The 22,869-nt window shown below is 48.7% G+C and overlaps 1 protein-coding gene across 2 annotated transcripts in view; it reads left to right on the top strand.

Annotated features, from left to right (window-relative positions):
- Positions 1 to 22,869, top strand: part of TSC22D3 (TSC22 domain family member 3) — a 65,015-nt gene that overhangs the window by 36,514 nt on the left and 5,632 nt on the right. The window contains exon 1 of one of the 2 annotated variants that reach the window (XM_040999418.1): positions 20,245 to 20,294. The exons of the other annotated variant lie outside the window; for it this stretch is intronic. Coding sequence (XP_040855352.1) covers positions 20,245 to 20,294 — 50 coding nt within the window. Of the gene's footprint in view, positions 1 to 20,244; positions 20,295 to 22,869 lie in introns of those variants that run through there. 2 annotated transcript variants of the gene reach the window in all.

Here is a 22,869-nt window from a genome sequence, read left to right on the forward strand (position 1 = left end):
CATCCCAGATCCTCAAACCTGGCTCCATGGCACTGCCGTTTTTATACAGATACTTGGTGGCTTCATCCACATCACCTGCTGCTACAATTTCATTTTGCCCAGGTGTAGGGGAGGGTCAAGGTTCCTTGTGTGGGGAAGAGCATTTTCTAAAGTAAGTGAGAAAAAGAAAGAAAGAAAACAAAGCAAGGCTGAAGTCCTCCCACAGGCAGGCTCGTGCTCGGGGTGTGCTTTCGCAGGCCAGAAACTACAGAACTGGGAGTACTGCCAAGTGCTTTATCAAAGGAAACAGCCCGCCCAACAGCTGGAGATGGGCTCTTGCCAGCTGTGTGTGCCTCTCCATCTCTCCTCCTTTTTCTCTCCCTTTCTCCTATCTTCACCCATCCATCTCTTGCAACAGCCTTGCAAGTTGCATCTGCACAGGCCACAGGTGGACTTTCTTGGACCACAGGGAGTAGTGCCCTGGATACTGAGCAGCTGAGCAGACCAAAGCCCAAACAGACAAGAGGAGGCTTTCCTAGTGAGGGGGGTCTGTTGCCCATAAGCTGATCTCCAGGCATTGGGTAAGGAGCTACTAGGTTGTAGGCACTTCTGCTACAGCTGCAGCCTTGGGGAGATAACAGTCCTGTAGTCCCTCCTTAGCCTCCCTTTTTGCCCATGCCTGGCTGGACTATGTATGTTGCCATCAACAGGGTATTTTTCTAGCAACCTCAGCAACTTTACCATCCATACGCCTTCATTAGTTAATTACTTGAATTCATTTCTCTAAGCTTTGGGCTTTCTGATGGGGGAGGAGACAATGTTGGGGTTGGGCAGAGCTCTAAAGAAAGGTGTTGTGTTCCTAGCAGCAAAGGAGACCACTGCCAGACACTCAGAATGGGCAAGGGAACATCCTTCACCCCTTCTCCCAGCCCTTACCTTTACCAGGCTCCAGCTTTCCTAGCTAAATGGCCAGCACACCCCTGACAGGTTTTTGTGTTTGTAGAAGCATCCCACTTGGAGATTGAGGTCAGTGCAGACCACCTAGTTCTGTGCGTGGCAGTACCAGGCTCTTGGAGGTACAAGTGCAGCCTCATCCCTGGGGAGGGCCTGGGGCTTCATCCAGTGCTCTGAGCACAGCCTACATCCCTTGCTTCCTTTGATCCCTGGGGATGGCTCAAAACAAACGTGATGTCTCCCCCTGAGCACCTGTACTGTTGTTTCAAGGGCATAGTCTTTGTTGTATGTGTCTCTGTAACTCCTCATTGGCTGCTGAATGCTGGGGGCTTCAGTAATGGCCCGTGAACTGGACTTTGTGGAAAGCCACTGGAAGTCTTGGGTCTGAGTAAGTGGGAGGCAGTAACTTAGTCTGCGTGTATCCCCCATGGTTGCTGTGTTGAGCTCACCTGTTCCTTAGCAGAAATTTGCTGAGGGAACACAGTGAGATGCCAAGAATCATTCCTGCTGCTACAAGGTGGGGTGGCAGGGGGGAGGAAACTATCAAAAGTAGTGAATGAATCCACAAACCTGTATAATCTTAGCTCTGACTTCTCACAGGCATTCTGCTTTCCATTATTCTCTTTCACATCCACTCTCCCACCGTTATGATTCTTCTCCCTCAAGCTCTAAAATGTTGCCCTTTACCAGCTGTTTCTCTGACACTTCATGTATAAATGGGCATGTTTCATATGTTCTGTCACAAGTGGCCCTGGTGTGTAATGTAAGTAGCTGAAGCTTTGGAGCCAAACAGACCTCTTTCTTCCGGAATCTGTGGTCAGTCACTTCCTAAAGCCAGTATGAATTAGGTTAACTTATTTCTTCTCGCTGAGCCTCAGATTGTCTCTTATAAATGGAGAATAGTATGGATATTATTGACTCCATGATTTGAGGAGGAAATTTAACTGAGATATAGTATATATAAAATGTGCAGAGCAGGGTTTGACACAGAGTAGGTACTCAACAACTGCTAGCTTTTGGTGCTCAATAGTGTCACTGTGTGTGTGTGTGTGTGTGTGTGTGTGTGTAAGAGAGAGATTTAGAATGTCTGGTGCACACAGCTGTACTATCATATGATAGGACTATGTGATGGACCGTGCACAGACCAGAAACCTTCCCCAGGATATCCAGAAGACCCTTGGACAATTGTCTTTGTCCAGCTCCGGTGGCCATAACCCTGAGTGCAACCAGGTGCAGTTATCATGAACCCGAGGCATAGCTCAACCTCTTATCCTTGATTCTGTCCCTCCCAAGCAGGGCTTCCCCTCAGGTCATAGCATTAGACTCACGCCTGGGCATAGGGCCAAATGTCTTCTGGGAAATTCCACCTTCCTCAGAACTTTTCTGGACTCTGGCTTCCTGCTTCCCTCACTTGGGGTCTTCCATGCCATAACTCCCATGGCACTTGCCATATTCCTCCCCCCACCCACCTCATGTGATTACCTTGAATGGTCTGAAAGAATCAGGAAGGACTCAAAAAGATCATTTGTATCACAACCTGTTTACAACCATCTCCCTGAGAGAAAGAGGGAGTGAGAGAGAGAGAGAGAGAGAGAGAGAGAGAGAGAGAGAGAGAGAGAGTAGAGCCTGCAGCTTTGGTGTGTGAGTCTCTCCATATGTTGAGCCTTGTGATATCAAGGTCTCTCATGTCTATACCAAATTCTGATTTGCCAGTCTTCTGTCTGTAAGAGCCTCTGCGTGCTGGGCAGTCAGAAGGATGCTGACGTGGGCACTGACACGATCTGTCATTGAGGTCCTCACGAATGGGGCTTACCCCCTCCACTTCCCTCACAGGGGCACTTCCGATGGTTGGCACCGGGAGCATGTCAGCTGCAGGGAGCAAATGGTGTGAGGGAAGAGATTCCAGGTCTTCTTTGGCTATGACTGATTCCTTATTTCCTCTGCTTTCCCAGTTTGGGAGCATTTGTTGCTGTCTGAAGGGCTGGGCAGTGCCAACACCACAATAAACAGCTTGTCCAGTACACACAAGCTCTTTGGACCCTGAAATGTCAGCTGGCCAACTGGCTCACAGCTAGACCCTGCTGCGTGCTATTTGCATCCGGCCCCAACAATGCCGCCCAGCACTTGTAGAACCATGTGTCATAGCAACAAGGCTGGGGGTGGGGGCACCACAGGGACCTGGCCCAAACTCTGGGAAGCCAAGCTCAGGGGCTGCACTTAGGACTCCTGGTTGGAATGACTGCCTTAGGGAAACAGCCAGGAAAGTGGCCTGTCCTCTCCTACCCCACTACCTAAACTTGGCCCCATGGTAGCAGACAGCTAGTCTCCCTAAGCCCCATATAACTGAACTGCTCACTGCTTCTTGGACGCAAACATCTTGTCCAGGGAACGTTAGTAGAGATGTGGGACATATGCATCCAGGGGGTACAGGCTGGGCACAAAGGGCAAGAGAGGAGAGGAAGTGGCATTGGGGTCTGGTGACAAGAATGCCAGATCAGGATCCAGGAAACTGGGGCTCCGCTCCCAGCCCCTGCCACCAACACCCTTGGCGTCCTTGAGCAAGAGGACCCATAGGGCAGGGTTGGGGGAGCAGGCATAGGGCCAAGGCCTTGTCTGGGAGAAGATGAGCTGTGAAATCTTGCTCATGCATTCAGGAGAGTGACCTGTTTAGCCAGGAAAACTTTCCACTAAAAATTTTGTCTCTGATGATTTTTGGCTGCATTCAAACCAGCAACAGAACCAAATTTAGGTATTCAAGGGACGTATCAAAAAAGAAGGGGCAGGTGACATTTTCCAAAATGTCTGACCTCCAATTTGGGAAACAAACAGCAGGAACTCCTAATGCCAGGACTGCGGGCAGAAGCATTGTCATCCCTTAGCTATGAAAGATCCCAGAAATGTCCTCATGTCCACCTCCTGCAGTCATGCAAGACAACTTTTCTGGGGTATGATGTCTTTGGACCTAGGAATTTGTACAGAAGGGACACCTTCCAGTTCAACACCACAAGTGCCCAAGCTTCCATACCCTAGAATCCAGGGATTCACTCTATTGCACAGGCTTACCTTCAGGACCCACCTTCACTTATCATCCCTGAGCTTCCTCTGCCTGGTAGCAACAGACCTGCTGTTTGCCTGGCCCCAGATGCTCAGTGGGAACTCATAGGGTGTGATAGTCTTCAGCAGCACAAAGCAGAGTTGTTAGAAGCTGCCAATGTCTGACAGTGAGAAGGTGCTCAGTAAATATTTATCAAGTCTGGAATAAACTTACAACTTCCTCATGTAAAGGGCTGTGTTTCATGGTAGAAATTTCAGACTTGGCAGTAGGATCAGTTTAGGGGAAGGAAAAAAAGAAGCTGATTTGAGACCATAGGATATCATGCAAGTGGCCACCCTCTGTGTGCTTGGAGGGAAGGTAAGCTATACCCATGGGATGGGTGTGTGTGTGTAGCATATCTGGGAAAGGGTCTAACATCCACTGTGCTTGTGAGTGCCTCAGACACTGCCTAGTGCAGGAACACCCCATGGCGGCATCTAATTGGCTTTCTGATTGTTCTTTTAGTGAAGCTTCTTTAGGCAAATCTAAGTCAGGACAATGATTCCAGAATTTCTACTGGGGCTTTGGGCAGCTCCTGGCTGTTCCCAAACAGGGGCATTGAACCTGGAGAACATGATGAGAGGGAACCAAGAAGGGCCTTGGTCAGGGTCGATACAAGTCACAAATACCCTCCACCTAATATGCCCCCAATTCCCTGGTTGATTTAGGGATTCAGTGAGCTGTGATCTGACCTTTGTAGCTTCTCTTGATGGATTCTGATTCCTATGTTGTCCGTGCCTTCACAGCAGGGTGGGTGAGAAACAGCAGCCCAGGAGAAAAAAAACAAACAGAGGAAAGGTCTCTGGGTCTGTTGACGTCCTAAGTGCCATTGATTTTACAAAATTTTTCCATTGGGAGGACAGTGAACTGACCTCATTTTGCAGCCAGCTCAGGCTTTGACGCCACTGTCTAGGCCATGAACCGAGAATGCACGAGGCTATGGCTTTATCTCAATACATACTTGATAGTCACCACTCTCAGCAAGGCCAAACCTGGCCTCCCGGGGTGGGGTGTGGGAGGCTGCGGGTGGCTCCAGGCCTCTTAGCTCCTTTTACCTTTCCCGAGGATGTTGCACAACCCCAGGCCCAAGGACACTCAGCTCTTGTGGAGGATATCAGTGGAGGCTGACTTTGCAGGCCAGAGGATCTTAGAAATGAGTCTCAGACGGGAAGAGGGTGGTGTTGAAAGAGGACCGAACTAGGAGTTGGTGACTTGAGCAGTATCCCAGCTGTGCCATTAATTAGTTGTTTTCAAGCAATCCATGTCTGCTGTCCTAGTCTCAGTTTTCTCATCTGTTAAATGATAGCTACAAGTCCTTCTAACTCCCAATCTAGCAGGCTTGTGAAAAGAATCAGAAGAAGAGAAGAGAATAGGATGAACAATTTCAGTACAGTATGGAAGGGGAAAAGCAGAAGAGAAAGAAAGCCTAGCTTCATCGCGGTAGAGTAGGAGAGCTCCGAGTGGAGACTTGGACTAAATTCTGTTCCTGATTCTATCATTAATGAGTTATGTGGTCATAGGCAAGTCACTCTCCCTCCTGTCCGACACACACACACACTTCTTGTACCTCATTCAAAGCAGGATGAATAAGTTAATCCCCTGACTCCCAGACTACTTTATTGTTGAAAAAACAAGATACACATGGCAAACAATTGGCTCCGACATGAACAATAGGTGCATTTTGGGACTGGGAGGGTAATGGTGGTTGCCAGGCTAAGGCTTTATCTAAGGTATGAGGGGACAGAGAAAAAACACAGAGTGTCCAGAACCAGTTAGACATAGGGGGACTATTGGCTCTGTCCCTACATGGTTGTAGGACTCTGGGCATGTCATTTGCTCAAGTCAGATTTCCAGGTCCTCACTCATAAGAGGAAGAAATTGACCTAATTAGTCTTTGAGACTCCAGTCATCTCTGTGAATATGTGAGCAAACAGAACACAGTAGAAGAGGCCAGAAGATGTCAAGGAAGCTTTAGAGGAGAATTATGCATTCAAAGAAGAAGCCAGACAATGTGGGTCATGCCAATATGCCAAGAGTAAAGGAAGATGGCCTCCTCAGAGCAGTAGTGGGCCTTCAGATATGGGGGGAGGGATGGAGAGGAAGGGAAAGGGAAAGATAAGACAAAGTCACCTCAAAGGAGCAATTGGACAGGCCGTGAGTGTGTGGTTCATGAGTGAGGGCTTGGTTGGAGGGCATGTTGGCAAGGAGGCACTTGGCATGAAGACCTTAAGAGGAATTAGGTGTTAAAAGGGATGCTGACTGATACAATAGAGAGACTCATCCAAGGACATAATGTAAATAGAAGGTGGGGTGGCGGGGAAGAGCATAGTCAAGGGTTTTATGCATCACCAGTCCTTGACCAGGATCAGTGACAGTCTGAAAAAATGTGGAAGCCAAGGCCCTGCAATGGTGCACTGCCTGCACAGGATCCCATGAACATTTCATGCAGAACCAAGAGCAAAAGTTTATTCTCTCTTCTGATTCAGAGTCCAAGGTTCTTTCCTGTGTGACCCCTTGCTCCATCCAGTGGATGTGCTTAAATTCCTAATTAGAATGTTGGCCCCTTAAGGAAAAAAAAAGTGAAGAAAAATTAAAAATCCATCCCAACTCACTGAACCCTGTTGGATGGTACCAAGTGTGTCCTTGGGCAACAGGGCCCATGCTTTGCAGCCAGGGTAGTGAGAACTTTGTGAGAAGGAAGAGTACAGATTCTAAAGACAACTGGAACTTTAAGTCCAGCTCCAGCTGTGTGACCTTGGGCTGATCACAACTTCCTTGAGTTTCTGCTTGCTAATCTGTCATCTGTGAAAACATTTTTTTGTTAACATCAAGTTGTTATGAAGAATAAGTGAAATAATGCATGAAAAGTTTTTGGCACAGTGCCTCATGCACAATAAAATTCCAATAAGTAGTAGCTGTCATTATTAATAGTATTACTATTAACAGTTTGCTGGCTTTTTGGTCAACCTCTCCTGTCCAACTTGGCTTACCCACTTCAGGGTCTCACCCTGCCACATGTTGCCTGTTGAACCTTGGGGCTCCAAGACTATCTTCTCCCCCATCATGAGACTAGCTTTTGTAGACGGCCTCGCCAGAGTGTTCCACTTTTTCCCAACCTGTATGGGATCCCAATAGTGAGCAGAGGGAGGAAGACAGGTGACAGGAGCCCCCCCCCCTAAAAAAAGGAGGCTGTGCATTGCTACCCTGTCACCTGTACCCTGGCAAGGTCTAGTAAAATCTCTGTTGGCTAGTCATTTCCTCCTTTGGGGAGGGGAGATCGTTGAAAAGCAGCCCAGAGGGAATATAGAGATGAAAGCAAAGACTTTGCTCTCACAGTTGTGGACGCTGTCTCCAATATTTTCCAGACTAAGAAACATCCCAACTAAGGGGAATGCCATCACCTTGGATGGGAGCAGAGCCACGCCAAGTGTGTGTGCTGTGCTGAGGTGGGGCTCATGCTGCACACCCTAGGCCAAAGCCCAAGAGCCCCTTCATGTGGAGGATAACAATAACAGTCCAGGTTTCTTGAGTTGAGAAGGCTTTTGGGGTGTAGCCCTGCAGAGGGAGCTCATTACTTGTGTTGGGAAATTCATTGTGTGCCCCAAATTGCTCCCCAGCCTCTCATCCCTACAGGAAAGGTGGGGAACACAAGAGAAATTCAGTGGAATAGGGCCAAGGAGAGCTTGGCCCTAAATCACATTCTAGTGTGCAGGTCCTAGAGATTAAATAGCCCAGCCCATTCTTCAGGTTGAGAGGTGAAGGAGAAGATGGGTGGGAAGAACAGATGGGCAGGGCCTGCTGAACCTAAAGGTAGAACAGGCAATTGTCTCTCTGGCAGGAATTCAGGAACCCCAAAGCAGACTCCACCCCAAATCTCTCCCCCAGTTCATGCAGCCAAACAATAGTGAGTTTCTTGAGTACACGCTGGGTGTCCTATGTTGTGCTCAGCCTTTGGAGCAAATTGTGAAGTGCACTCATTACTGTTCCCACCCCATCCCCACCCCAGTCCCTTCCTCTTCAAAGCTTTGATGGCAAGGGCCTGAGGTTGGGACAAGGAAAGCAAGGTCATTCAGCAAATGGCCCTGGACAGCCAGAGATGGGAGAATATAGCAAGAGGACTGTGCATGGTGAAGGAAGGCCTGAGGGTGACAGGATGGGCAGTAAGGGGGACGAGGGTGGGGTGCAAGATGTTCTTTAAAACAGGGTGGAGGTGCACAGGAGACCAAATGTGGCCAAGGGCCAAGCCCTGAAGGAGAGACAGAAGTTGAGGGAGAGGAAAGGAGCAGGCCTATGACACATGCACATTTTTGGTAAGGAGGGCTCTGCTACAGAACCTGAATGATAGACACATAAGCCCATTAACTCCTAATATTTAGCCAGGACCTTGCTATCTAGAAAATTCTCTCTCTCTCCCTCTCTGTCCTTCCTCCTCCCTCCTGCCTGCAGCCGCACACACAAACATATGTACCTGGTCTCTAATTTTCATAACAGTCTGCCAGTGAGGGAAAGGCAGGGGTAATTACTCCCATTTGCCAGATGAAGAAACTGAGACATGGAGAGATGATGTGATTTGCCTCAGGTCACGCAGATTGTTTTCAGTGCAGAGATGGGACCAGAACTTTGTTCTCCAGACTTTCAGGGAGGCAAAGATAACCCCCCTCCAGAGTACTATTTCAAAAATTCGAGGAAGAATTCCCATCCCATAAATCTCTTTCTGCTCATCCGCATGTGAGATTTCACTCTTGATTCATTCCTTTGGATTGAAACTTTGACTTCTGTTCTATTGGGAAAAAATGCTGTGGAAGGACTGAGAAGAGAGGACAGAAGCAAACCTGTCAGCACTTGAGGGTGATATCTTTGGGTAGCCCTGGGAGATTGCCTGGGCTGTGGCATGGGGTGGCATTGGGGACAGGCTGCATGTCAGGATGGGTGGTAAGGCAGCACTGGCAAACAGTGCTGGGAGGAGGCCATGTCCCAGTGTGAATGGTGGCCACTTTGGAAGGGAGCAAGTCTGCCCAGATGCTGGCCTAATCTTCAGAAAGCTCTGATGGGTGACTGTGCAAGGCCCCAAGCAGAGTCCTTGCAGCGAGCGGCGGCGGGGGGGGGGGGGGGGGGTGAGGGGGTGGGGGGAGGAGGAATTCCATGTAGCCTTGAATGCGGGGGAAGGGGAGGGGGTGGAGTAGAGGCTGCTATGAGGTTGGCTGGACAAGGAAGCAGGTTGGCCTAAGAAGCTGAGATCGTGGCAGGTCAGGATGGGGTTGGGGAAGCTATTCAGGGAGCTGGCCTGGAGCCAGCGGCCGGGCCCAAGGGGGTGAGCAGAGGCTTGAGAGCTCTGGGCCCTATTCCAGCTCCTGACCTTGAGTCACCATGCAACTCGGCACTTTTCCTACCTCAGCCCAGACACCCATCAGGTCTCTGTTATCCCAGCTTCCCGTTTTTTACAGAATACTGGAGCAAAATTGCTCCCTTGGCTCCACCTCCTGACAGACCGCCTGCCCTTCCTACAGGCCTCGCCCTGCTGCCCTTCTGCCCTGCGCCTTGCCTCTCTCCAGCATCTTGCAAGCCTTCTGCGCCTTGTGGAAGCTCTTGTTTGCTGCTTTGGCTCCCCGTTCTGTCCCTCTGAAACACAGGCTGCCCTTGGACGCAGAAGTACAGGCACATTGTGGTCCAACGGAGCAAGGGCCTGAAGGTCTCGTCCAGTCCTTGGCCTAGGCCTCTTGAGATACGACTCAGAACAGCTGTATCTGAGAGGATCAAGGTTGCTGCTTACAGAACTAACAGGGAACTTTGAAGCCTTTTTCTGTCATTGCAACATTGCTCCGTTGTTCTATCTGTTGAGTACAGAATACATTATAGGCACTTGGGATACAGCTCCTGGGTTTCCAGAACTCTGCCTCAAGAGGATTATTGGTCATCAAAAAAGCACCCAAATCAGTATAAATTTGCATCCTCAAACCTCACACTTTACATTTAGGAGAGATTAGAGCCCATAATGATTACAGGAAACCCAGGCTTCCTGACTACCATTGCAGTGTTCTTCCCACTGGGTTCTGAAAGGAATACAGTGCAACTGTAAGAGCGTATATACCCCTATCCATAGAGCCAGCCTTATCTATAGTCAGAGTAGCGTGCAGCCTACTTGGCAGGATTTTCCGTAAATAATTCCCTGTGCCGGGACTGTCCCCTCCCAACCTTTTCTCTTCCAGCACTCCCCTCCTTTGACTAAAATTATACCATCGGCTACAATCTTTGAATTAAAAACCCTGTGATCTGACCGGGAAAAACCTGCTAAGCCATTGCCTGCCGTTTACACAAATTTCTTCGATTTGTCCTTTAAGGCTGGCCCAAAGGCAAAGTACATTTGATTTGCGGGAGGGAAAACTGGGAGTCTCCCTTAAAGAGGGCATGGCTAGGGGAGGGCGGTTCCCTTCCCAACCACTGTAGCGTGGGGCCCCAGGAAACTCCAAGGGGTAGGAGGGCACAGTTCACCTGAGGTAAGAGGCAGGAGGAAGGCTCCCGAAAAGGAAGCAGGAAGGTTCTGAACACGGACTCCTACTCCACAGGTTAGCCCTGGGGGCCAGCCCTGCACTGACACCCTCATCAGTGACATTTTATTTCAAGATACATGTTTACATTTGGTCCTTCCTTCTACTGGATTATACTAAGGCTTTTGTCCCCAGCCTCAGCCTGGCGTCCGGGTAGTTGGTGCTTATTTGAGATTACTGAGGGGCCTTCCCTCAGAACGGCCCAGCCAGCTACTGTTAAACACTCCCTAGATCTCTAGGGGCTCAAGGAATTGTCTTAGGAATCCTTCGGTCAATGGAAAATATTAACCTCGGCCCTGGATGCTCCTTCATCCTGACCCTATAAAGGCTCCTTTTTGCCTTCCCCTGCAGCTGTGAGGAAAGGAGGTTCCATGGAAGGGACCTTGCTACAAATTGCAGCCTCTGCTTTGCGTGCGGTTGTATCTAGATCTCCCCTGAAAGCACAGCACAATCCCCAGCTAGCCACAGCCCAGTGCTTTATTTAGAAAGCTCAGGCCAGGAATTCTCATCTGGCCACTGCACAGTTAACTAGCTGCACGACCCCAGGCAAACCATTTAACCTCCTAGACCTCAGTTTCCTCATCCACAAAATGGGTCCAATAACAATACAATACAGACTTGTAAGATTCCAAAGGCTAATGTATACAGCGTACATAGCAGAGTGCTTTGATGAGTGGTCGCTGCAAGGGGACTGCTGGTGTTATTATTTGGACCAGAGAGGGCTTCAAAGTCCCCCAGTGGCAGGTCAAGCCCTAACAGCTGTCCATCTTGGCTTTCTTGCTAAATCAAGTTTTGCATATATCAGGTTTGCTTAAAGCAAGGCCCACCTGCAGGGCATTTCCTGCGCTGGTGATTCATGGGTGGGAAGCATTCCACCCACCTATTTTAAGCTGTAATACATTTTCTTCCCCCTGACGTGGATGTGTTTACACAGGGGAGGACGGTCCCAGTCAAAACAAGATGAAAATACACTGCTGGCTGGGAGCCCCAGGCTAACTGGTTTCAGGTCCTCTCCCAGCTGTCAGCACCTCACAACAGGGCCATAGGAGTGGGGGTGGGGGATGCCCAGGCCCAGGCCCAATTCTCCTGCGCCCTATATCAGCCCAGCCCTACTTGCTATCAGTGGAAGTGGGCGGGGATCCTCTCTTGATCAAGCTAGAGGGAGCTCCAGGTCTGAGGTTTTACAAGAGCAAGAAGGAGGGGTGCTGAGGGGCATGGGCCAACCCTTTGCCAGCTCTCGTGTGAGTATTGTGTCTGCTGCCAGGGTAGCCTGGTGCACAGGCAGAGAAGGCTATTGCCAACACAGAGTGGCAGAAAATGGCCAAAGAAAGCTCCCCTGGCGACCTGCCCTTCAGCCAGGAATCTCCCACTGCACGCATTCCTTTAGGTTAACTGAAGGTTCTTGGCAAGAAGACATTAGCTCAGGAAGGAGAATCCCAGTAGCTTTTGTCAGCCATAGTCTGCACCTGTGGGGCGGGGGGGGGAAGGGTCCCTCTCTCAGCTCTATCATACCTTGTAAGCCAGGCAGCAGAACTTGAGGAAGCTGTCAGGGAAGATGTTTTACTGAGCTAGCAGTTGGAGTCTCCCAGATAGGGAATCCTCACAATGAATACCCCCGCCCAGTATGGTCAAGGCAGCGTCGCCGCTCCTAGTAGCATTTTCTGAACAGCTTGCTTCTAATTATCCAGAAGAGAAGGAGAGTGGTGAAAGCCCACAAAGCCAACGAATAACCAGGACCTATTGTAAAACCCCACCCCCCAGCAGCACCCCACCAGTCTCTACCTAGCCAGCCGGGGTCACTTTTTCTTGCAAAAACCCCCATTATTTGAACATAGCTGAACAGGTCATCATGTTCTTTCCCTGAGAAAAAGCAAACAGCTCTCCCTCTGAGAAAGGACTTTTCATTGTAACAGGGCACCTCGAGGCTCCAAACCCAAGGGTGACATTAATGGTGAGAATTTCCTTTACCTTGGCGGATGTCCGGGTATTTTTAGGCTGGACTTTTTTTTTTTTTGCACCCCCCACCCCTATCATTCCAGTTTTATGGCTGTCACTCACTCGGAGAATTAGATCTGCTAGTCCTAAATCCTTCTTTGATACTGGTGCCAGCTGAGACTTGGCTACCCCACCCTTGGGCTTTATCACCCTCAACTGCTCCCTGAGGGTGACCTGTTCCCAAGTGACCCAGCCTCATGTAGCTAAAGATGGAAACTGACCAAAGTCCCAGCATTGATGGAGAACCAGGAACACACACGGGGGTGAATTACCCCTTTTATTTCAGAGGCCAAGCCTCCCTTCCAGCTCGTTAGTGGCCACTTACTCAATTAAACTGTGTTTGGGTTTCCAAAGTATGTGTGATCTGCACAGGTCCTTCGTGTTTTTAACTACAGCGTCTTCTCTCAGCCATTGATTATTCCAAAATTAAAGTGTTCACCGAAGCCTAGTGCATAAATTTGTCTGTACTTCTTCTCTACCAGGGCTACATTACCAAAGTTCTAGCACTTAGCCAGTCCTTTTATTTGTTCTTTTTTTTTTTAAGATTTATTTTTATTGGAAAGGCAGATATACAGAGAGGAGGAGAGACAGAGAAGAAGATCTTATGTCTGTTGATTCACTCCCCAAGTGGCTGCAATGGCCAGAGCTAAGCCAGTCTGAAGCCAGAAGCCAAGAGCTTCTTCCAGGTCTCCCATGCAGGTGCAGGATCCCAAGGCTTTGGATCATCCTCAACTGCTTTCCCAGGCCAAAAGCAGGGAGCTGGATGAGAAGTAGGGCCACCAAGTAGGGCCACGAATCAGTGCTTATATGGGATCCCGGCACGAGCAAGGCGAGAACTGTAGCTGCTAGGTTATTGCACTGGGCCCTCTTTTATATCTATATTAAGAGCATTTACACCACATTTTTTCTGTGTGTCAAAAGTCCTGGTCTAGGCACTCGATGTACATCAGTGAGGAAGAGAAGCCTCTGCCCCTAAGCGTTTATGTACTGGTCTAGGAAGCCAGTTGATGCATTCTTGTGACCATGTACTGCTTATTTGAGTCATAGATCTATCTGTCTGTGCCTTCAGTTCTGCTTGAAAGACTAGAGGTCTTGCTGATTACTGATTGTACTGTTGGAAAGACTCTCAAGGTCAAAGTATTGTGCAACTTAAAAGTCCTACCTAAGCGGAAAGATTGCTAAGACCTTTAAGAGTATCATTTAAATACTGATTTCATTGTAACTTCAAGTCCCTCAAACTACCACACTGCCCATAAGCAATGTGGATGACTTGTGAAATCATAGGAACAAAAACTGCAACTGGATACAATGTTAGAAACATCAGACTTTGAAGCTGGAGCAAAATAAATGCCCATTCTTGGAGCCATTTCTCCACCATTCCCAAATGCTTCATTGTGAAATATATCACATTCACTTGCCCCTTTCTGACTCTCCAGACAACTCAATGATGGCATCCACAGAGTATTCAGCAAATCTGGAAACACAGGAGGGCCCCCTCCCCATATATATATATATATATATATATATATATATATACATATGTCTATATATCCATATATAGGCGTAATGTGTCTATACCTGTATATGAATACATATATATACACAGATTCAATCTGTAAAAATTATTTTTTAAAAAGATATCTTCCAGAAAGTTTATGATAAATACATATTATAAAAACTTATGCATGAATTAAAAAAATTGTTACACCAAAATAAAAAGATGTTTTGCTTCCATTTCCCAGAAGCTTTTGGAAATATCCTGTTTTCAGACTTCAGGTGTGCACAGACAAGTATACCACGTGTGCTATATGTGTTCCACAGGACATATGGGGAGCTTGACTCCTATTTCAGTGATGAGCACCTGGCAGCCTGGTATGTTTAGAAGCCCCTGGCTGACTATTAGCAAAGGTGGAAAAAGAACTCTGGCCTTCCAACATTTCCTTCCCACTTGACTAACTTAATCTAGAATGGGTGCTAGAGCTGCTTTTCTAGGGGGTGGGGGGAGGACATTGAATGGGGCATGGGGAGTCCCTTCTGATTCTTTTGATCAGTATTCGCTGAGGGCCCTGACTCAGCTCTGTGGGCCACACTCAACGCTGCAGTAGCATATTGTTGGAGATAACTTGGCCAGAGCCATGGCAGGCTCCTCCCGGATTGTCTTGCAGCCATGCTCAGGCCCCCTTTTCCCCAAGAAATCCAGATGATCTGTGAAACTCCCTTCATCTCAACTGCTGAGCTGGTCAGTGTCTACACTTGGCTGTTCCTCAGCTTCCATATTTACTTTAACTCTTCTGCAACTCTGTCAACAAACAGCACCGTATTATTAGTTTTAGCAAATAACAGGATGTCAGAACTGTTGACCAGGATTCGTTAGTTTGCTGTTGAAGCTCTATCCCGGGACGTAGGGGCTAGTGTTCCTCTTACTTTTTTTTTTTTTTTTTTTTTTTTAAGGTGGAAGAACTTTGGCAAGAAGTCCTTCTCTTTAAGCCTTACCACATGCTGATGTCTAGGGGTCCTTAAGGCAGCTCATGGCCCACAGATCTTTGCTCACAAGGATCAGGACACCTCTGTCTTTGCTTGATGGCATAAAGACATCTGAAAGTAAATTCTCACCCCCCTCAAAAATCAATACTGATACTTTGAAATTGTTTTCATTTTTGTGCTTTACCCTTATGATCTTTCTAGGGCTTTTTAGCAGAAATCTACATGAGGGTATTTCGAAATGGTCATGGATAATCAATTAAATGTAATGGTTAAGATGCCCATTTCTCACATTGGCGAACCCAGACTCAGTTCCTGATTTTGTCTCTGGCTTCCGACTCCAGCATCCTGCTCAGGCAGACCCTAGGAGACAGCAGCGATAGTTCATGGTTCCTGTCACCCAACTGGGAGACCAGAATTGAGCTCTCGCCTTGTGGCCTCAGTCTCCTTCAGGCCCAAACATTATGGGCGTTTGGGGAATGAACCAATGGATAGGAACATGTTCTCATTCTCCCTCTCTCAGTCTCTTTCTGTCTCAAATAGATAAATTTTTAAATTTTTGAATGAAAATTTATTTGGGGGCAAAATGTTTTTTGAAATTTGTGCTTTTTTTCATAATATGCATTTTTATGTGAACTTTAGAAGATTCCCCTTCCTGTGCATGGATTTTATAAAAGTTTTGGCACCAAAATTATATTTTAATTGCATTTCCCCAAAATTTTGTCAAGTGTGTTCATAAAATGGCTTTAGTGCTTACTATTCTTATAACCAGGAAGGGCCGGAGGATGGTATTATTAGTTGGCACTAAAAATCTTCAGGCTTCTCACCTGAAATATCTTTCTCTTCGATCCCACTGCCAACACTGGCCCAAAGAGCAAGAGAAGAGGTTAAAAGGGTTGCTGTGTTGCTAGCAGGCAACCAGGAAATCCAGGCCTTATGGGGATGGGGGAAAAGCATGGCCTTTGTTTATTTAAGCCCCAAACCTAGCAGGCAGTGTAAATTAAACATAAAAATGAAAATAAAATAAAATAGCAAACACAGGCCGGATGTGTACCATGGAGTAGAGCAAATTGCCCTCCCGCTGCCCCTTGGGAGAGGGGAGTCAGTGAGCAGTAGAGGTGGCCTCTTTGTCAGGATGGCATGAAGATGGGGTGAGGATGGTAGAAGTGGGTGATGCACATGCTTAGATCAGGGTGAGGACTGGCATGTTCGCAGACTTCCTGGCAAGTCTTTGTAGTCAACCCGAGCAGGTTCCTGAGGGCCAGTGAGTCACAACCCTCCAGCTAGCCTGGGAATCATTCCGTAGTAGATCTTGATCAGGCAGTAAAAGCCACGGGGCTGGAACAGAACTGGTTTCTGTGGAAGTGGAGGTACGCTGTTGAACTGACCAAACAGTATGGTGAAAGAAAAAAATCAGTCCTTCCTATTCCCCACTCTGGGTTGTTCCCTCTTCTCCACCGTGAGATCCATGCCCTACTTCCCTAACCTCGCAGGCCGAGCGTTCGCATGGACAGCTGTGCAGTGTCTTCCAATCTGGTCCTTAGAACAGAAAGGCAGAATCTGCCAAAGACTTAGATATAAATCACAACGGATTCAAGGCTTTCCCCCTAATGGCAGCTCTCACTTACGGTCTGGTCAGACCGGCAAGAGTAAGAGAGATGGCAGGATGAATAGCACCTCCCTGCCACCCCCAGATATGCTGAACCTCATTGGAATGTGTCAGACACAGTGGGTCCTCAGCCCCCTAGCACCCCAGCGGTCCTTCAATGAGCCCTTTACTGGCTTTTGGTCCTTTGGGGCCGGTGGCTCCTACATAGCAGCTGCATGGGCTTGTTGCATGGGGCGGGGGTGGGGAGCCAACTTTATGATTCCTCAAAGCGTCAAGAAGTCTGGGAAAGAACACTGGAACCCCAAGGATTGACTCTGATGGTAACCCTTCACAGGTGGTGGCAGGTTTCAAAACCAACAGCGCTCTCCAGGGTACACGGAGGCCAGGGCTGTCCTGATGGGGACTCGTGGGGATTATGGCTGACTGTGCACAAATAGTGCTTGTCCTTTTTCTTCTCCTCCTTCCTTTAAAAGTGTCTATTTTGGTGTATGATTGACATCTTTGAAAATATGGTCCTGGAAGTGTGGGGACTTCCTGTTCTGGTGTGTGGGTTGCCTTGGGCCCATGTGAATGGCACTCCAGTGCTCTGTTAATCTCCTGTCAGCTACGACCCCTGCACAACAGACAGCTCTGCATGTCAGAGACAGACTTTTTACACTCCGGCCTCGCCATGTCCTATGGCCTTACTACCCCTTAGGGTCATGAGGAAGGTGGCAACAAGAGAGAGGGTGGGGGGAGGGGCAGCTTGCCCCCTCTGCCTGTCTGTGAATTAGATGGTGTGAAAGGCTGGGGAAGTTTGCAAAAAGTGTGTGTACTTCCATGCTTCTTTCTTCCAGCTCAGGTGTGTGTATTCCTCGTCAACAATTCTCAAACCAAGTCAAGAGGGCCTCCCGGCACCCCTCCTGGCACTCCTTTGCGTTCTCTGGCACTGTTCCCATGGGCAGAAGGCCCTGCCCAGCAAGACTTGTTTCTTTTCTTCTTAGCCTGAGAGTGGTGCGTCCAAACCGCCCCCTCCCTTGCCACTGCCTTGCACCTTAGCCTCTCTTGCTTTCTTTCTATCCCAGAAGCCGAGGGTTGGGGGAGGGGGTGTTGGCGGTGGCTAGAGAGCCAGGGGCTCTTGGCAATCCTCAGAGCCCCTCTGCACAAGTCACAGAACATCATAACAGAGAATCAAGGAGCTACCTCAAGTGAGCTCCTGGTGAATAGCTCTGCTGGGAGGGAAAATGAAGGCCTCAAATACACAATGAGGGCCCTGGGGGGCTTAAAATACTTAGCCCTCTTGGTCAAGGAGCCTGTGTCTCTGAAGAGGCCAGCATTATTAACCGTCCTTTTGTTCCCTGGGGAACCTGTGCTACTTCAAAGGTCCCCCATTCTCTGGTGCAGCTCATAATGGGGCCAGGTGCGCCCCCTTGGAGCCTCTGCTCTCTTTACAGGCCCCTTGCCTCTTTGGCTTCACATCCCCAACAAGATCCCCGTGAGTCCCTTCTTCCAAGCATTGCCAATAGCCCCAAGTCCTTCATGTGCCACTCGAGGTAACCCTGGCAACTGCAAGAGAAAATGGTTTGGAATTTCAACTCTTGGGACTGCTCCATGGAGCGAACGGGATGAGGAGAGGCCCTGCCAGTGTCTCCCTGGCCTGGAGAGGCGGATGCAGACAAACCAGCATGGAGAGTGGCCACATCTCCTGATGATTTCGTTCCCAGCACTTGGAGAGGCTATAGTATACCAGAATTTCCAGACAGTAAGCTTTTTCAAGGGAGGTTATTTTGCCTACCTGAAGCTGCTTGCCATTCCGTGAGGGAGGACAAGGAACCATCCTCTGGGAGAGATGGGATGAAAGGTAAGATAGAGAAGAGCTGGCCTGGGAAAGAAGGTCAAGAAGCTGGCAGGGAGAGGTGAGTCCCCTACTACTAACTAACAAGGAAGGGGCTGGCAACTCAGAAAGCGAGTTGTGTCCTTGTTCCCTAGCTTTACAAACCTCTGGGTTTGCTAGGAGAATCCAGGTGAGGGACCCTTCCTAGCACCCTGGGCCCCAATCTCAGAGGAGCCATAGGGAGGAGTGGGGGAAAGAAAGGCACAGCCCATTTTATGGGCTGAAGCAGTGCCCAGGGATAACAGTGGTGTGGCCCTCCTGAACCCCAGGCTTCTCAGTCAACTCAAGCTCTATTGTTTTTTCCCAAAGCAGATATTTCACTAAGGTTTACTCAGCAGGAAGGCTTCTACATTTGCCAAGATCCAGAATCTTCTGGAAGGAAGCACAGGTTTTGACTTGTACTACTGACGTGCTTTTATTTTTTTTAATCCATTTTCAATTTGAAAGGTAGGTTTTTACAGAGACAGAGAGTTCTTTCATCTGCTGGTTCATTCCACATGGCCACAATGGCTAGAGCTGAGCCGCTCTGAAGCCAAGAGCCAGGAGCTTTTTCCAAGTCTCTCACGTGGGTTCAAGGTCCCAGGGACTTGGGCCATCTTTTGCTGTTTTCCCAGGCCACAAGCAGGGAGCTGGATCAGAAATGGGGCAGCCAGGACACGAACCAGCACTCATATGGGATGCTGGCACTGCAGGCAGAGGATTAGCCTATTGAACCATGGTGCTGGCTCATACTGATTTGCTTTGTTTAACATCTCCCAGACGTGTGGCTTGTGCTTTGGCTAAGCAGTCAACTCTGAATTGAATGGATATGAATTGAATTCTGAGTGATAATATAACTACTGTGGGGAAGGGGAAGCAGGATGGTGATTCGATTCCCCAAGGTTAATTTTACAGACCTCCCGTTCTTGTAGATGGATAATAGGAAGGGTAGAAAATGAGAAGAGGCCTTGGAAAATTTGTGGCGCTAAAGCTTCACAGCTGTAAGACATAAAGGGAAGGGAGACAGGCATAAATATTGACACAAGGTTCGTGAAATTTCAGATCCATGGAACTACACTGCATTCCTGGATAAGTCACCAATACTTCCACTCCTGTGCAGATGTCAGGGCAAATCTCCGCCCCCACCCCCAACCCCCAGGATTAGCCCTCAAGGTTAGGGTGATGAAGGTGTTTTGCCGATAGCAGTGTGTGACCCTTCTGAATGAGGCGAGTGGTACAGAAGGCTTTGTTAAAACAGGGTTTGGTTCTGCCTGTCCCCTAGTGTCACTCAGAGGACCCTGTCCGAGAGGGGACTGAAAGGCACAATTCATTGTTCCTGCCATCATTCACCACCAGGGTTTGTCCCAAGTCAGCTGCTGGAGCTGCTTTCCCAAGATAGTCCCCATCTCTCCACAAGCCAGCATTTCTCCTTGGACTCCCTGTCACCCTGGTCGCCTGCTACATCTGCATCTGTGCCTTCCTCCCTATCTTCCTGCCTCCCCCCCACCCCTCCACCCCACAAAGCCGGAGCCTTGGGTTCTGGCCGTGCAGAGCAGTTCACTTGATTTACAGAAAGTAAGGCACTTTCTCTGTCACCATTTTTCCTGCCTGCCTCTCTTCTTCTGGACTTTGGGGATTTTCCGTGTAAGTGGCCTTCCTGTGCCCAGCTGTCCACATCGGAATGGAGTCACAGGCAAAGAAAGAAGATAAGACAGAAGTGGGAACAAAGTCAGCTATGACATTTCAGCCTCCTTATTCCCCCAGCCTCTTCCGAAAAAGGGACAAGTAAGTAGTTTGAACTAGACCAAGCCTCAGCTGGTCGGGGGCCCATGGTGGAGGAGTAAGTGGGGAGGGATGTTTTTCAACCGTCCCATTAACACTGTGCTAACACTCTCGCGTTCAATGTCCTTTTTGTATTTCCGTTTCCAACTCCTAACCGAGTGTTTGCTTTGTGGCTTGTCCCGCACCTCTTGCATCGTGTCTTTTTCCGCTTCTTCTGACACAGGACCCTCTGTTTTTCTGGCAATACTGCTGAGTCTTTGGGTGGAACATTCCTTGTAGAAAATAAGGAAGATCTGCCTATAAATAGTTTCCTTCTGCCACACAAGGCTTCAAGTGTGACAAAAAGGGAAGTGAGACGTTCCCCCTCCTCGCCTCCCCAGCCTACCGCACCCAGTTCTCAATCGATGTGCTGAGCTTCTCCCGCACGAGGGTGCTGCCCTCCAGTCTCTGGGCCACTGTCCCGTGGGAAGCACTTTAGTCCCAGGCAGTGCGACTTTTGCAGTGGGACAGTTGAGACATTTCTTCCAACTCAAAAGGGCCCAAGTTGGCTCCAGGATCTCTCGAAAGGGAGGCACATGGGCCGCCCTCCCTCTGCTCCTCCCCCACCCCTTCTTCCATCTGTATAAGGTTGCTAGCTCGGGTCAGCTCTGTGGGTTTTGTCGTGAAACTGCATGGCATTAGGGTTATACCTGAGAGTCAGCAAAGCGCAAGGGAGTGGGGGGGGGGCAGGCGGAGGGACGCGGAGGTGCCAGCTCAGTGCCATTACTCTGTTGCTTTTGGATCCAGCCTACTTAGTGCTTTCATGGTTACCCGGCTTGCTAGGCTGTTGAATTCCCATTCCGCTGTTTGCTGTCTAGGGCCCAACAGCCCAGGCCACAGGGACACTGAAATTCTCAAGGAACAGCTTGTTACTGTGAAACAGGAGGTCAGATAGTAAATATCATGTACAGCACACACCGCACCTGGCTACTAGACTTGGTGCCCCAAATTCCTTCTGGGCACAGGAATTTTCTGCTGAGACAGAAAACCTTCTGGGTTCCTCCTCCTCCTCCTTCTCCTCCCCTAGTCCACCCCCTGTCTTCCCCTTCCCTTCCATTGTGTTTCAAAAATCTTTCTAGAGAGACATTTTATTCCATTGTCTTCACTTATCAGATCCTGAGGCTCAGCCATTTTTTGCTAGTAAAGGATCTGAAGGACTCCAGTTGGCCAGTTCTAACACAACGGAAGTGAAGTGGAGGTGTCCAGGGAATGAGAGATGGGCCTGAATGTGGGCTGAGCTTGAGCCATCCTTTTGAAGTTTTGCTAGACTGAATCCCTGAAGTGAGCTTGTTTTCTTGTTTTTGACCTTGTTCTAAAAGCTGAGCACAGAAAGTATAGGCAGAAAAGAGCACCATCAAGGGGGCCAGTGAGTGGAACCCCAGGAATTCAAGCTTTGAATGGACTGCAATTACTATCCAGACATTTCATGCTTTACTTGAGGTATTGGGTACCCTAGGACTATGTGTTCCATTCTAGAAACCACCAGGCTGGATGAATATTTCCTAGACAGAGGTTGTTTGGCTACCTTTTGAGCTGGTATGGGCGAGCCCAGCCCTCTTTCTCCCTCTCCTGATGTTCATCTGGACAGCCTGGCTAATCTTCTCCCCTGCCTTGAATGTCAGAAAAGCCACCTGCACTTATTAGCTCCAAGTGGGCCACTGGACCTCTCTGACAGCGGCACTCATCCGCACCACTCTCTGGGACTTTCCATTCCATCCCTTGACAGCCCCGACTCATTTCTTTGAGCTTCAGCTCATAAACTATACCTACTCCCTGCCTCACTAATGTCTGCAGTAGAAAGAAACTTGGTCTCTAGGTCAGAAAGACCCAAGTTGGAGTCCCGCCTCTGCAACTGATTAGCCCCTTGGGCAAGGGAGCCTCTCAACATACCTGCAGCCTGCTCAGTTTGTGGCATTACCAGCACAGTATCTTCCCTTGCCTGATGCTCCGTGGATGGTAGCTACTGCTGTCAGTGGGTCTCAAACTCAGCTTCTTTTTTGCTGGAAGTATAATTAATGAACAGTTCCATGGCAGCTTTGGTAGAAAACTTAACTCCCTTTGCATCTCTTCCCAACTGTGATGCCTTCTCTGCCTCCATTAAGGGGGGTTCATGGTTAAAGAAGCTGCTTGAGCACTGATCTGTGCCCAGTGTTCCGTGGTGTTCCCTACCTTCCCTCACCCCGCCATCCCAGTTTATTTCTCTCTTGCTTTCTTCTTCTTATCATCTCCTATGGGACATTGGAGTTAGTAACAGTAGTTCAGGAAAAATGAACAAGCCAGTGAAAGTGAAAGGTCAACTCAGAAATAGAGGACAAACTAGTGAATCAGAGAATTCCAATATCAGTTAAGTTCCTGACTTCAGAAAGTTTTTTTCCTTTAGGATAATGCTCCTGATGACCTAAACATATAGACTGCATTTTGTTCTTCCTCCTGCACACAACTTAGTCAAAAGCACGAGCTTCAGAAATCCTGTTTCCTAAAATTAACAGCCTGTCCTGAGATTGGAATTGTGTATGGTGAAGAAAATCAGCACTGATGG

Source organism: Ochotona curzoniae, unplaced genomic scaffold (assembly GCF_017591425.1).
Source record: "Ochotona curzoniae isolate NIBS_2020 unplaced genomic scaffold, NIBS_Ocur_1.0 scaffold_1852, whole genome shotgun sequence".
Classification (NCBI taxonomy): Eukaryota; Metazoa; Chordata; class Mammalia; order Lagomorpha; family Ochotonidae; genus Ochotona; species Ochotona curzoniae.